Below are 16,746 nucleotides of genomic sequence, written 5' to 3'. Positions count from 1 at the left end.
GGAGTTAAAATGTGGTGTGAGTGTTGAGCTGGAGGGTTTGATTGTTGGTTGTTGATGGTGATGTGCAAGTTTGATGTAGTGTGAAGTGATGTATTGATTGCGATTGTGAAGATGAATATGGAAGAGGAAGATGAGCATCTATATATACTTCTCCCAGATATTTATGTCATCAAATAACCTCCCAATAGATATAAACTCATAAGCACGCCCCAACAAAGTCTCACATCACCATCTCATCCACGTCTCCGCCGCAATGGTACTGTCACTAAAACAAGCACTCACCTTGTTCACCCCAGATCTCAAAATAAGCATACCCAGGCAGCTCGTGCAGTTCGTGTAGGTATCCAAATCAAAGACTGAACCCTAGCAAAGCAATTCAAGTTCTCACCATATCCTATCTCTCAAACGTCAAAATCACATATCAAAGGCATCCGACAACACGCAGCTTTACCAATTGAACTTTCAGCTACAATATCACTTGACATTTGCATACGAAGATGGGCTTAGATCCGAGCATGATTTGCGCTTGTATGATGTCCAAAATCTTAGAACATGCTCAAATTCCTGAGCAGGCTTAGAATGGGGCTTAAAATAAGCTTCTTTCACCAAATATTACACTGGCGATCACTAGACCACGAAGCATTCTCTCATGTAATGAGAAGAGGTGAGAACTTTGAGGCATGAGGCTCATCTGAATATGGCTGGGATGGAACCCGAATTCCACTGAGACAAACCAAGAGTATGTACGAGACGAGGTTGTCGGTTGGTGTAAATATTACGAGATCATTCGATTCTCGAATGCGTTTCCAGTTTTGATATTCGGATTTAGGCTTGTGCAATGTGGATGGGTTATTGTACGACGTGAAATCATGCATTTACCCATAAGCACCAATACCTCAACACCTTGTTATCGTACTTTCACGAATAATGTTTTGATGGTCGACGTTTTCCATAGTAAGCTTACCTAGGTACCTAGCTCACCTCTCGCCAGCAAGCAAATTCAGACCTGTTCACATTTATTACTCTAAGTATTCTATCAGCATCTCCCCACCAAAAATACACGCCATATGACGTGTCTCTCACACTTACCTCGCCTCTCCCGCCTCCTCCATCTTCTCCTCAATTTGTTCTTGGCGAAACCATCACCAACTGAAACTTTGCGGAGCGCTCGGAGCTGAGATGAAAGAAATCCAATCACGACATCTTCCGATAATAGACATTTTTCGGGGACCCAGATGGTTTTTAGCAACTGCTAATAATGGATATATGTTTCAGCCCTATATCCAGAATCTGCTGCGGCGCGGGGCGCGGGATGATAAGTGGTGAGACATTGATGAATGCGTGGAATGCGTCGGATGAGGGGTAATCAAAATCATCACGTGTCACGCATTCACGCCATAATCTTGGAGATAATGTGCAGTCGTGGAGAACATATATGTGTGTAACAGCAGGTTGATAACTTGGCTCTTGGGTAAGAATATACGAGTATTCAAATCATTACCTCCCGTCTTCCCGTGTTAGTTTCCGCCTCAATACCGTGACCCGAGTCAAAGAGAACGAATATGATAGAATTTTACGTAACGACTTGTGTTAATAATTTTTGTTCGTATTTCTTTCCTGGAGATCGATGGTGGTATTAAGTTTCTAGGGAGATGGAAGTAGATGAAGAGATGTAGACAGATATCGATAGAAGCAATGTCTCCTTTCGTCAATTGTTCGTAACGAGCTGAGATGTTCAAATCAGCCTCCCAAAACGCATCCTGAAGTGCTTTTCGTATACCGCGGGGAACCTCAATATGAGGCTTATCAAATCCGTTTGCTTCGTATTTTGAATGCAGATGTCTCATAGACCCAGATGCCATGCCCATACTAAAAATCTCATGCAGATTCGCATTGTCATTAACAAAGATGCTTATGCGAAGTATCTATCCCAAGCTCCAAAGCATTTCTCAAAACAAGAACCATTTATACTTCTATTCTGCATGATGTGATATCAGAGATAATGTAGCCATCCTGCTTTTCTCCTTGCTGCAACTTCTATTTTGTACCTCTATTCCTTTGTCGACATCTCCTGAATCCGTGATATTTTATCTCTGGTTCTTAAAGTTTCACATCAAAGACCAAAAGATCCAAAATACCTACCCCAAACTTTCAAAGAAGAATTTACTACTTTTCCACATAACTCTACTTAGAGATTGCCCAATTTTCAAATACATATCAACAGATAGAATCTGATGTGTTTGCGCGCTGTGTGATGATCGCAATAAATTGCACATCGAGCAATCATATTGATAGTTTTCGATATCTCCATTCGAACGACAATCAAACACTTTGGACATCCCAATTCAAATCCACAATGGCTGTCCCAAATTATCCTCCTTCAAACTACTCAATAAGAGCCCTTCAATAACCTTCTTCAAGTCCAACAATAATCCTCTCTCGATATCTCAACTCCCTTCCAACAACTCCCTTCCAACAACTCCCTTCCAACAACTCCCTTCCAACAACTCCCTTCCAACAACTCCCTTCCAACAACCCCTTTTCCCTCTCTCCCCCTCTCCCTCTCTCCCTCTCTCCCTCTCTCCCCTCTCTCTCCCCTCTCCCTCTCTCTCCCTCTCTCCCTCTCTCCCTCTCTCCCTCTCTCCCTCTCTCCCCTCTCTCCCGCTCTCCCTCTCCCCTCTCTCCCTCTCTCCCTCTCTCCCCTCTCTCCCTCTCTCCTCTCCCTCTCTCCCTCTCTCCCTCTCTCCCTCTCCTCTCTCCTCTCTCCCTCATCCCTATTCCCACCCCTTCTCCTTCCCTCCCTCTCAACAACCCCTCAATCATTCAAATCCTCAAATCCTCAAATCCTCAACATTCCATCTACCATCTACCATCTACCATCTGAATAAGTAAATCAACAAACGAATACCAAATCAAACCTAACAATAATCCTCCATCTCCCCCATCCCTATCCCCATCCCTTCCCCTTCCCATCCCCTTCCAAATAAATAAACAAATTCATAAAGCTTTCAAAATTCTCCCTCCCCTACTATCCGAATCAAAACCCCATCCACCCCATCCATCCCATCCTAATTCAAATTCAAATACAAATACATCAATACTCAATACTCAATACTCAATATTCAATATTCAATACTCAATATTCAATACTCAATACTCAATATTCAATACTCAATATTCAATACTCAATACTTAATACTCAATATTCAACAATCAAAGCAATATTTAATACTCAAAATAATATTCAAAACTCAAAACTCAATATTCAACATTCAATATTCAAAATTTAAAATAACACTTAAAATCCAAAGCAACACTCAAAGCAACACTCAAAGCAACACTCAATACTCAAAGCAATACTCAAAGCAACACTCAACACTCAAAGCAATACTCAAAGCAACACTCAAAGCAACACTCAAAGCAACACTCAAAGCAACACTCAAAGCAACACCCAAGACAAGACAATACAAAACAAGACAACTTCCCACTATACACACCATACTCATACCATACCATACCATACTCATACTCATACTCAAACCTATACTCAAACCAATCCTCATACTCATCCCCATCCTTACACTAATAAGCAGTAAGAAGTAAGTAATAAACAGTAACTATACAATGAAAACTAGATCCCTCACCCCCCCCCCCCTCTCCTCTTCTCTCTTTAAACCCATAAAAGTCTCCTATCACTTATGGTAAGAAGATGTAAGAGAGCATAACGTGCAAGGTGTTATTTATGAATAAGCAGAAGCAAATCATGAAGAACAAATGACTGAGATCCCCCACACATCTCCAAGTCTTGTTTACTTCACATCTCGCCATTTATCATCAAGTCCCAAAGCTCAAAACAATTATCAATTAACAATAACACTACAACAATATATACAATCAATAATACACGCCATCTATCATTTCTTTCTTTTGCAATTTTTTTTTTCATTTTAGCGTTTTAAGAGTTTTTTTGGGACATTTCTTGAAAATCAACTTCCCCACACCCTATTTATACGCCTTTCCAAATCATGTCATTTTATCCCACCATACCAAATCCTAGTGCTCCACAAGCCAAGTTCCTGTTACGTTTTCATCTTGTAATGCTCATTGCGAAAGAGCGATCTAGGCGTGCTGGATCCAAGCTAGTAAGTGCTAAGCACACCGTCAAGAACCCTTTCTTGGATAAGTAGAACTTGACGTATTAGGACGCCCATCATCAATTGTTGATCGGCTTTCCAATACCTGTTTCTGCTCTGAATCTTTCGATTAGAAGTCAATCTCATTCCCCTCGATAACACGGACATTGCAGTCCGAGATATCTTTAAGCTCTCGTTTTCCTGTTGTGATCAATGATCACTACAACGCCGAGAACTACCCGTTCGATCCACCCCACCCACTCATGACTCATTCATGCATCAGAGGGAATAGTAAATTGCTGTTTTCATCACAGCTAAAAACTAAAAGAAATAAACATCCCCGAAAAATCTCTTATCATAAGTCTTTTAGAAACATAAACAATATACATGGAACATAAAATTGGTTTTGGTCGAAAACGATTTTGACGCCTGGGCAAAATCGTCGGTCTTCAAAGATTTGATACTGGTCGTGAAGGCAAGAAGTTGGTTCATCGTTCGTATAGAGTTGAGAAATTGTAAAGCAAAACTCCGATTCCCATAAAACAAACTTTTGTTTTCATCTTGTGCATTTATCTCTGTAAGCAAAGTTAGAATTGTATCTTTGTATTAGACCAGAAATTCAACTTACTCTTCCACGTCGATTGTTGACTGGTTCTTGCATATACTGCATGTTCTGTGTAGGCAAACCATTGAAACCATATGCTCCCATACCCATTCCTATGTTGTTTAGACCAGGAGCTCCAAATGAGCTTTGTCCTAGCATTGGTCCAGGGCTCATTTGCTGAGATGGGGGTTGGATAGGGCTGGCATTTTGCATCCCTCGATAATGATCTATCAATTGTGGACTACTCAACGCACCAAACCCTGATTGCATGGTAGGATAGTAGCTGCCAATCGGAGGAGTACCTCGTGCCATGTTCATGTTTTGGTATTGAAATTGTTGCATATTCATTGGTTGCATCATGGGCGTAGACGATTGTGGAAACATTGAACTTTGAAGTGCAAATTGTTGGAAAGGTTGAACATTGGAATCCATGCTGTCAGTCCTTTGCATGCCCATGCCCATGTCATATGCATTTTGCTGCATTTGTGGATTTTGTTGCATCTGTGGATAGTATTGATTGGAACCGTATTGCGATTGAGGCATGATTTGACCGGTAGCTTGACTCTGTTGTGATCCGGGTCGAGTACGGTCAATTGCTTGTTGCTGACTGTGCTCTCTGCTTGGTCCGGCACTACCGTTACGAGTTGACAATCCAACCTCATCCATGAGACGCTTATAACCCTGTGCTGGTTGCGCCTTGAGACGAAGCAAAACGTTTCGAACGTTCTCGACAACCTTGCTTCGAATGGACTCGTCAAAGAATGGAGTAGTAAGGACTTTGAAAATCAAGGTAGCACCACAAGCTTGGTCGGATAAAATGGCTTCGAGAGTTTCGTCATCTTTTGAAAAGAACAATGCTTGAAAGATTTGATCGCGAGCATCGTTCTCTAACTTTTGGTTAATGACCTTGAGTACGGTGAGATATGCAACCTTGTGCTTGCAAAGGTGGACAAGGTTTGGTACTAATTGAGGTGCGAGAACAGATCGACGTTGTGGGAAGGTGCAGGTGTCCAAAAACCAAGTCAAGAGCAAAGCACCATTGGCATTGGTAGCCAACTGAACACTGTGTAACGCAATGGCGGCTGCCAACATTCGTTGCTGATCCTTGGTAGAGTGATGACTTTCGAGACAAGCTCGCATAGCTCTGGCGCCATATCGACCTTCGGAAATAGGCTTCATTTTGCTAAGCATGGCTTCAAATATAAAATCATTGTAAGGCGAACCAAATTTCAAGCAGCATTGCAAAACATAATTACCGTATTGATCAAGGAACAATGGCACAGTGTATGGCGCGAGATTCTGAACTATCAGAGTGATTTGCTTGGGCGTTTTGCATACATCGATGATTTTTTGTGCTGCCCAAGTACCATTTTTGTGCACACCAATCTCTGCCATATGGGGGGCAATTTGCTGAAGCATAAGGTCTCTGGTGTCATCGGAGCAATGTTCGAACAACTTTTGGACAACAGTATTTCCGAGATAGTCCGACGATAATTCAGCAACTTCCTCGAGCATTTCCATGGCGATAGTCTCGATCTCAGCTGGTGAACAACTTTGATTGTCAATGCGCTTCCTTATATCTCTGAGCTTAGGAGCATCGTGAACTCTACTGTGGCTTGGTTCTGCGATTGCTGGTATCTCAGACTGCCATTTATCGTATGAGATAGAAGATTTGAGGCTTTGGCCAATCTTGACCTTATCCTCCGCAGTGGCGCCGAACTCGGAAACTATGTTCAGAATATCAATCTCAATGTCTTGGAGTCGTGGTGAAGGAGGTTCAGTAGTTCCAGGTCTTGATATGGCACCCAGGGCACCATTGGCGTCGGTCACATTTGCACCAGAGTCCAAACCCTTGGAAAAAGGATCTGGGCTTGGTGAAGGAAATGCTCCATCAGGACCTGGTGTTGTTGCTGGAGATACAGGTTTAGCAAAGTTGATTCTAACTGGTCCTGCTCCTGGGAAAATTTCCTTGTTGTGCATCAAGGCCTTTGCCGTTATGGCACTGTCAACGTGTTCATAGTTTACAAACCCGCAATTCTTGTGTGTGAGAACCCTTGCGGACTGAACTGGACCATGAACTTTGAACAATTCTGTGAGGGTAGAGGTAGTTGTTGATGATGGAATGCTTCCAAGCCAAAGAGCACTAGTTGGCCCCTCCAAATTGTCATTGGGTGAAAGGTGTTCATTTGCGTTATTTGAACGTCCTAGACTCATTGCGGCGACAGCTTCTGGAAGACCCGAGAATTCATCTGCTTCTCTCAACTCTGAGGCAGTAATAGTGTTACCAAGACGAGACGACGCTGTAGGATAATAGTCACGTATTAACCTTGTATTTGGTGAGTCGAGAACACCGGCAGTTCTAGCTCTGGGTCTGCTTGCAGATGCTTGGCTAACATACTGCTGCATAATTTGCTGGTGTCGCTGCATTTGCTCACTATTCTGGGCCAACTGCATATGAAGCATAGCAGCGGCTTGAGCTTGAGCTGCTTGTGCCTGCTCGTAGGGCGTCAAGGCACCTGTGCCATAATCGTCATCATCTTCATCCTCAGCATACTTCTCCTTGGCGTTGACAGAGTAAGAACGGAAACGATTTGCCTTGTGCGCATCAATGAGATTGTAGATTGGATTTGATAGTTGTGCTCGAGGAGGTTGTGGAGTTTCAGCAAGACCAAGGTAATCAAGAGTCCTGATCTTATCATCATTGTTTCCGTCTCTTGAGAATGAAGATTGTCCAGGGGAGTCAATGCCGTTAGAGGATTGACTAGCAATGCTATGCAAGGTCGAGGTCCTTTCACGACCGCCTGAAGATGGACCCCAATTGGTGAAAAGTGACGGGTGACCAAAAGGCGAAGTTTTATATTGGGGATTTTGAGGGGTTGAGCCCGAACGTAATCGATTCAACAACCCTGTGCTTGTGGACGGATCTCCCAGATCGCCGAGATTTGCCGTTGTAGTTTGGAATGGACTCTGTGATGGTGTGGGTCTTGATGTCTTCGATGCGAGACCCAGACCTGGAGCTGCATTCAAAGGCCCCCCTGACGAAAATCGAGATGGGAGTGTGCCAGCACGACCTCGACGTGTTGGTATCGTTTCTGTCGTTGGTAACTGGGCAAAGTCTGGAAATCCATCCGTAGGAGACTCTGGTATAGTTTCTCGAAGTGGGGTAGAGTTGCCACTTGTTGGAGGTCCCCATACATTGCTACTGTTGAACCCCCCTTCTTGCACAATTTCTCGTGTCCTGTCGATAACAACATCAGTACTTGAGTCATAATCAAACTGTAAAACAAAACCATACCTTTTTGCGGTTGGGGGATATCTATTAGCACTTGACTGCGTGTTAAGCTGATCATGCGAAGGAGAACCAGCTCCCGATCGCGTGTTGCTGGCCATTTTGCCCGCAGAATTTAATGGTAAGGCGCCATATGGTGATCTCAAGGAAGGAAGTCCTGTCGAAGCTTCGGTGGGGGAGGTGTTGGCCGTTGAGGAACCCGATCTGGGGAATCCAGCGGCCGACGGAGGTAGATGGGTTAGATTAGGATGTTCGGATCTCTTATTTGACATTATAGATTATTCGATCTGCTAAATTCTCTCGATTATGTACGAGAGATGACAGATCTTTTGCTTCCGAAATCGAGATTGCTATCTGTTGAAATAGTAAATTTGTCAACAGATAGTCTTGGCACTTGACGATCAATAGTTTAGTTTAGGTTCGACTAAATTGTTGGTGCAACAAGAATACGAGTGTCTAGTCGCTCTGTACTTGTGTTGACAGGGACGGTCGAGAGAGCTATTCAAGAAGCTTCTTTTAGTAGAAAAGATGAGGATCTAATCTAGAAGGCGAACTCTTCAATGGGTCAAATCAATGACTTCCGGCAAGAAAACAAAAACTCAAAATTGAATGCGTCGATTGAATTGAAGGAAGGATTGATGATCCGATGGGGGCTCGGTCGTCCTGTGATAGTACAAAGTCTGTTGACAGTAAAAGGATGATACTGAGACTGGACTTGGTGCTTGGATTATAGCTTTTGCGGGATTTCGTGAATCCGGGACTGAACGATGGAAGAAAGGGTTTCGTGTGAAAGGACGGCCTCTGTTGATAATTGTTGATTTAAGAGTTTCCGGTTCAATATACAAACCTTCATTAATACAAAAGAAGAAGTGCTAACATGAGGGACGAAATTATGAGCTGAGGTACAAAACGAGAGAGAAAGTAATGTATGTAATTGTTCGCAGTGAAGTTTTAAAAGTTGGATGGAGAGGAAGGTGAAGAGAGATATTGTACGATAGATATTCATGGATTGTTGAGATGGACCGTGTCTTTCGAAGGCATTCGCTTATGGAGGTTTAGTGCGATGTGCTGAAACCACCAGAGCTTGCTGCTTGGACGAAAATGGAGACGAGTGGAAAAGCAAATCCTTGACGGGATGTCCTTGGTTTTTGGGGTTTTTGGGTTTTTTGGGTAATAATGCGAACTTGTGTGTTGCCAAATCAAACGACCGACGGAGGGCGATGACTGAAGAAGGAGGAGGAGGAGGAGGAGGAGAAGAAGAAGAAGAAGAACTGAGTGGTGACAATACAAGGAGAAGACGGCTAGACAGCTGGAGATAAGAAGAGGTACAAAAAGGTACAAGGCGTATTGATTATTACATGTCTGATAATTGATTATTATATTCAATAACAAAATAATAGTAATAATAAGCAAGGCAAATGAGGCCAATGTGTGAGAGTAATGTAATGTAGCTAGGTATGTATGTACTCGAGTGAATGGTGTTTTTATATACATCTTTTTCATTCAATGCCCCCGACCATTACAAGAGACGCATTAAGTGGATGGCACTTGATTCGACCATCCAGGAACTAATCAACTTGCTATCCTTTTACGATCTTCATAGGTATTCTTTTATCATTGTTTGCCGCGTACTAGTATCGACTATCTTCCGCTTGTTCGATTCATTCAACTTAACTTTCTTCTCGAAGCCTCTTTGTCTACTTCGGTAGGTAAGTAAAGGTCCGTCGGTCCATAGCGTGGTGGTGGACTCCGTGACTAATAAGCTCCGTCTCCTTCAAACAATCTTGGGTTGATTGACACCTGGGCATTGTTGGAGCAGGTTTATTTAGGACAATTGCTAATTCGATGCGAAGTGGTTGTACCATACCAAAGACCATACTAAAGCCTGAGACTACGGCACTGGTGTGATGCATCCATCAATGGGGAAAAGGGAGGGAGGGAAATGGCATCACGGGTCACGGCAACCGCAATTAGTCAAAGTCAAAATTATCGGTTAAGGTTACCATGCGATCAATTCAATCCAGTCTACGATACATAGAAATCAATTCAATCTCCAAAGAATTGAAGGGTTCACCTCCGTACATATACTCTGCGTCAAATCTCCCATCGCCTGCTGCAAGCCTTTCTCAAAATAACATCTCACCGCATATCAAGTAGGTACCTACCTACATATATTTCCGATTATCAAAATACTCGCTCATGTTGCTGGTAATGCGTGTTGATTCGAGTGACCGCCATCTGACTACCTACTACGACTACCTACCACGAACACCATTCACACATTAGCTTTCTGTCTGTCTCTACAGTCTTGCCTTCTCCTCGCTCACCGAGATATCCTAGCTGTGTCTCTGCATTCTTTGGAGAGACTTGGGATGAGGAGGAGTTCTATTTCCCTATCCAGTCTAATCCCCTCTCCAGATATTTGGGGTCTGTTTCAGGATTTAAGGTACGGGATTGATGCAGTGTCACAATTTCAATCATCCTGCATTTACGCATTTACACCAATGACTTCCATCCAATAACTTCACGGTATTGCAACAACCAACCGTCCCTACCAAATCTCCCCCCCCCCCCCCTATTTAGAATTGGCCCATACGTTCAGAGAAGAATTCCCCCAATCCGTTCTACGTAACATTTGTTTTATGCTTACCATTCCCCGACCATGCCTGAAAAAGTCCCGGTCGGTATCATCATCTTCTTTCATCGCTTCGACCATCATGACTGCGCTGAACTTTGGAATGTAATGCATTGATCTTTGGCTTGTTTTGTATGACAATGGTACACGCACGCACTGAAGCTAAACAAAGAACTAAAGTCCAGTCTAATTCCTCGGATCCTTCGATCTATTTACTTACTGGTACTTGGGCTTCGCAAGCTATTCGCAAGTTCACCCCTCGCCTTGAATATGCCGTAACCTTACTCTTACCCCTTAAAAATTGGCAATTGAGTCCGAAAGGTTGCGCGGAATTCTTCACTTATAATATCTTGATCTTCTATACCTTGATTTATTTTGACTCAGACGGTCGATTCATTCTCAGCTTTGATTGGCCTTTTCATATTCATGGCTTGTAATGTTCATAATCCCTCGTCTCTGATTGATCTTTTTCGGGTGTTCGATTCATTTTGAAACGTTAGCTTGCATACCAGGCATGGAAATAAATGCATATATGTGAGCAACTCCAACCGCGTCCATCTCTTCAATCGGAACGCTCTACAGCCCTGTCGTCTGCTCTAGGAGGCACATCTTTTTAATTAAAACCGAACATAAACTTTCATTGCGAGATTCATCCTGGAGACGATTCGCATACGGCTTATTAGCTTGTCACGGTGATATCTGAAATGCTGCTAGAGAGTATACAGATGTATTTTAGTATCAAAATAATCCATGGATGGGATCATCGCTGAAGAAAGCGTTATATTCGTGAATTGCCAATGTTTGAGATCTGTGAAAGTTCTTCTAGAAGTCTTTTTGCATGAATGATGTATTGGTACTATGACTTTCAGATAAAATGTAAACATGGAGCAAGTTTTATGAGACTTCCGACCACTTCCCTAGATTTCTATTAATAAATCAAAAGGCTCGGAAAAGTGTCCTCAACATGTACATATATCTTCAAGGCTGTGAGTCTGGTTCCGGTAGATGGCGAGAATGATAACAAGGATTGAGACGTCAAAAATTCAAAATCCACTCAACTCGTACCAGACTTTGTAAATAAATGGATCATGTGACGTCAATATCACCTTAAGGTTGTGTTCTAGCAGAAATTTCAAGTCAGGTGTTAGGTGACGGTACGGTGACCCTTTTGGCGGAGGAGGACAGGTACTTTCTTACAAGTTTTTCTTGTTTATATGCCGCCGCTTTACTAAGTATCGCGTGGCTTTCGTGTTTTAGTCATTAAGCGGCGTCGCGACCGGTCGAGATCTTTACACGTGATTCTGGGGATCTATCAGCGAGACCGGGAAGGTACGGCTTAAGGTTGTTCCGCCATATTGATTTTCGACAACGATAATTGTGATCGAGCTTCAACATTGCAAGATGAGTGTCGCGCACTCAAATAGCATATAGTGGCTACTGGTAGTGAATACTCATTTTGCGCAACATTCGACGACAATATATTTACCCAAATTCGCGATAGCACATTCAAAACAATTTCAACAAAAATGGCCGACGATATTGATGAGGATACTCCAATGCGAACTGAGGAGAATTCGTCCGATGACGACAGCGGTAGCGACAGCGAACCAAATGACGGAGATGGAGATGGCGAAGGAGAAGGAGAGGTTGAATGGATGGTCACATCACGACAAAAACGTTCGACTGCAGGAAATCGATTGAATGCTTTACTACAACAAGAAGAACCAGATGATGAATTAGAGCTTCTATTCGCAGAAGATGAAAATGAAGAAGATCATGGATTTGTTGATGTGGAGGCCGATTCTGATGTTCAAATGGATTCATCCGATGACGACGATGATCAAGGACCTGCAGCCGGTGCAGATGATCTCGAAGGGGAGAAAGAGTTACAGCGCAAGGAAAAGGCAGAACGATTGGCTAAAAAGCGCAAGATGACTGATGGCATGCCAAAAATATTCAAAAAGAGAGTCAAGATCGATCCTACGATTCCATCGAAACCGGCTCCAAGACCGAAGAAAAAGTCCGAACGTGCTTCATGGATTCCAACTCCAGAGGATGCGCCGACTCGAGCTTCGGCTCGTGGTACTACTCAAAAAAGTAAAGAACAATTACACGCGCAGATGATAGATAGGGAAAAGAAGAGGTTAAAGCAATTGGCCAACATGGAGAAAGCAGCTGCAGCAAAGGAAGCCGCAAGGAAACCGGCCATGACGCAGGAAGATAGATTGGCAGAAGCCGCAAGGGTAGAGAAGAGTAATTCCAAGAGTCTAAGTCGATGGGAAGAAGCAGAACAACAAAGGGAAGAAGAACAGAGGTTAAAGTTGGCGGCATTGCATAATAGAAAATTGGATGGGCCTGTTATTACTTGGTGGAGTGGACGTGCGATGTGGGTTGGAGGGAAATTAATTGCACTTGGATCAAAGAATCTCAAACCGGACGAACCCAAGGAAAAATCGAAGAAAAGAAAAGCCGGAGAGATGGAGGAAGAGAGTGAAGCTGGGTCTGTAGAACCAACTACCTTGAAAGGAGCTGCTACTCCAGGTTCGGCTACAAACGATACGCCAATGAGCGATGTAAAGGACTCTACACCTGGAACCGCTTCTGGAGTCACTAATAGTGATGTGAATAAAGATGGAGTTTCGTTAAAGCAGGAATCAATATCAGATAACATTCTACATCCTCCTCCCCATCCAGAATCACAACCTACCGGGGTTCTCAAACCACCACAGCCACCGGCTATTCCACCATCAACTAGCATTCTTCAACCACCAAACCAAACATCCGGAGTTGTACCAAATATAAGTGGACTCCAACCACCTCAACAAACCACTGGTGCCGTTCCCCATATAAACGGACCTCTCCAACTTCCCCAATCACACAACCACGCCGTTCCATTCATCCCCCTCCAAGCTCCTTCCACTGTCCCTCCATTCTTCCTTCAACCTCCATCCCTCGATGGTTCCAAACCCCTCCCCGGTTTTCAACCTCCAAATACAAACTATCCTCGTTTAATGCCTTCTCAAACAACTCCTTTCTCTTTCGCCCCTTCTCAGCATCACTCGCCTTATTCTCCAGCCTCAGCTCCTCTTCCACCACCTCCTCCACAACCACCTGTTACGGAATATTCATTGAGGAATTGCTTAATTCTTACCAATTTTAATGATGATGAAATTAAGAATAAAGATGTACAGACGAGGATTCTTTTCAACCAGACATTTCCTAAAGCTCCTAGTAAGTTCTTCAGCCCCCCTACTCGCCCAATCAAATTTTTCTTCAACTTTTACTTTCCCCGCTCCAGCTATTATGCATGTTCCTTACACCCTTACTAACCCCATCCCTTAGCAAAAACCAAATCACAAACCCACCCCCCACGCACCCTCTGTGCAATAACACACTACCCCGCCAAATTCCGCGATCCAAAAACAGGTTTACCATACGTAAACTCGTATGCATATAAAGAGATCCAGAAATTATTAAGAGGGGAATATCGATGGAGTAAATTACTCGGTGCTTATGTTGGGAATGCTAACGTGGCAGCGAGAGGAGTACCTGAAAAGTTTCTGAGAGGTGGTGAGAGAAATGTTCCACCGGTGATGGGCACCCCGGGGATGGGAACGGGGACTGCAACAGGAACACCTGGTGTAGCAATCGGAAAGGATATTCCGATGACGGGATAGAGTGTGATGGTTTCGCTATTACTCAATGAGATCTTATGAGCAAGTGCAGGCGTCAGGCGTCGGGTATTAGGAAGGGGGGATAAGGTGGAATACTTCTAGTTACAACTAGGTCACTATCAGCTACCAGTTACTAGCTACTACTTACTAGCTACTACTTAGCTAACAACAGCATATCGCTTCTTGCTAGTTTTGATCATATACTCAACTCAACTCATCAGCTCAGCTCAGATCAGCTAAGCGATAGTTATGAATAAATGAATAAATAAATGAATAAATGAATGAAATAAGTCAAGACATTCAGATATTCAGATTATTTGTACATGCGGATGGATATCAATAGGTGGATGGTTAGGTACCTAGGTTTCATTTTAGTTGTGATGTTAACCTTATGTATACCGAGATAGATGAATATGAATATCTACTATATATGTATGTATGCTACAAGTACGAGTATGTTATGCGTGATGTATGCTATATGTATGCTATATGTATGCTATATGTATGCTATATGTATGCTATGCATGATGTACTCGCAGTTCGGTAAAGTTCCAATGTCTTGGGAAGTTGGGAGATGGATTGGGGGTAGAGGTAGGTAGGTAGGTAGGTAGGTAGGTAGGTAGGTAGGTAGATGGGTAGGTAGGTAGGTAGATGGGTAGTTCAACTGTATATAACTTTGATTGTGATTGTGATTGTGATTGTGATTGTAACTGTAACTCTAGTCTCCTGTATGTCATTTATTCTATTATCCTGCTTTCTGGAGGGTTGATGAATTGAAGAACTGAAAACCTGAAGAATTGAAGAATTGAAGAATTGATACGAGAGTCTTGAGATTAACTCACTCCAGCTGTCCAGATTAAATCGATTGATCTACGATATTCGTATAATCTTTGTATTTCTTTTGTATTTCTTTTATAGATTGAGGTTTGAGGTTGTTTCTCTTTTGATTTGCTTGGGGTGGGTAGGTGGGTAGATGGATAGGTAGGTAGGTAGATAGTGTAATTGTGATTGTGAATTTGAATTCATTCTATGATACTGATTCCTAGAAGAATTGATGCTGAGACAAACTCTACTTATTATCCAAATGGAATACAGCAAGATAAATCCAGCAAGACAAATCCAGAACCCGTGACCTAGATTAAGGTTAGAAAATGGGGTCCGAGCTCCTTACTTTATGTCATTGTAACTTAACTGCACTGCACCTAACCTAACCTAACCTAACCACGACCTTGAAAGTTGATTCTTTGAATTCTTCAAAGGGGATGATGTTCTTTCTGTGATGATATTTCTTTTTGGAGAGAGGATTTGTTCAGAGAGATGGATATTGTGATGACACTTGTTATTTGCTAGAGGATGGAAGAATGAAAGAATAATTCAAATTTGGACGTGGAAGGTACGCAAGATGTATGGAATGGGGAATGATATGGTGGTGGGATATAAAGGGGCGCTGGGGATGGGATGGCATGAATTGGGTACGGGGCTCGCGTTTGAGAGGAGGGTTCGGTTGAAGGGGGAAGGGGGAGGGAGTGCACCAGTTACGAGGATGGGCGGAGTCGGCGGGGATGAAGATTTGTGGGGTAGTGAAGGATGGGAGAGAGGGAGAGAGGGGGAGAGGAGAAGGGATGGAGGGTTCGCATATTGTGTGTGAAACTGTTTTGGTAAAGATGGTGTATGCGACGATCGATTCTTGGCTGCAAAGGGTAGAAGGGAGGGGGGAGAGGGAGGAGAGGGAGGAGAGGGAGGAGAGGGAGGAGAGGGAGGAGAGGGAGGAGATTGTAGGGTGAACACAAGAGATGGGCGAGAGAGTGGGGCATTGCAACCCTACGATTCGAAGGAGGAAACCATAAGAATAAGAGGAGCTTAGTGCTTACTTTCTTTTTCTGGCAGCGGATTGGGGTATGGGTCAAAGGTGAACTAGATCTCGTATTCTGGACGCAGAAGATTCCTGACAGAGGTGAGGAATCAGTTTTGGTAGCAGGCATCCTCTACGTATCATAAGTTGTGATTCTTTCTATTTATGATCAAGCAAGTGCTGAACTGGAGAATAAGAGAAGAATAAAAGGGAGTCAGTGCTTACTTCTCTTTTGGATAGCAGATTGAGGTCCAAGGGAGAGTTGAATCTTGGATCTTCAACTGTAGTGTAAGGACTAGTGGCATCCTAGATCAAGTGTCTTTAAGTGTCCGAATTTGATTAGACCATTCAGATCTTTTAAACATTGAATGCTTGAACTTAGCTAGTTCAGAATATTGGATACACTGCCACTCACAATAATTCCATGTAGTTTGGAGGTATAATGATTGCAAAGTGTAATGAATTTTGATGCTTTTCACTTTGCGAGCAAGTGCTGAACTATCAGCCCTGTATCTTATACATAGGGATTATCCTTCCGGATCAGGACGTGGTAATGTGG

The 16,746-nt window shown here is 43.1% G+C and overlaps 2 protein-coding genes across 2 annotated transcripts; one reads left to right on the top strand and one right to left on the bottom strand.

Moving 5' to 3' along the window:
• Positions 1-4,702: 4,702 nt before the first annotated feature.
• On the bottom strand, positions 4,703-8,298 carry EAE98_010764 (uncharacterized protein; the record flags this gene model as incomplete). The annotated part of the gene is made up of 3 exons (XM_038958386.1): positions 4,703-4,708; positions 4,762-7,975; positions 8,033-8,298. 3 exons carry the CDS (start codon positions 8,296-8,298, stop codon positions 4,703-4,705), a joined length of 3,486 nt encoding a protein of 1,161 aa, XP_038805211.1.
• A 3,729-nt stretch (positions 8,299-12,027) lies between these two features.
• EAE98_010763 (uncharacterized protein) lies at positions 12,028-14,734 on the top strand. Its single transcript, XM_038958385.1, has 2 exons — positions 12,028-13,892; positions 14,004-14,734. The coding sequence occupies exons 1-2, from the start codon at positions 12,188-12,190 to the stop codon at positions 14,336-14,338; spliced, it is 2,040 nt and encodes a 679-aa protein (XP_038805210.1). The 5' UTR covers positions 12,028-12,187; the 3' UTR covers positions 14,339-14,734.
• The last annotated feature ends 2,012 nt before the right edge of the window (positions 14,735-16,746 follow it).

Source organism: Botrytis deweyae, assembly GCF_014898535.1.
Source record: "Botrytis deweyae strain B1 chromosome Unknown BDEW_040, whole genome shotgun sequence".
NCBI lineage: Eukaryota > Fungi > Ascomycota > Leotiomycetes > Helotiales > Sclerotiniaceae > Botrytis > Botrytis deweyae.
Note: the sequence above shows the minus strand (reverse complement) of the source record. Positions and strands in the feature narration are given on the sequence as shown.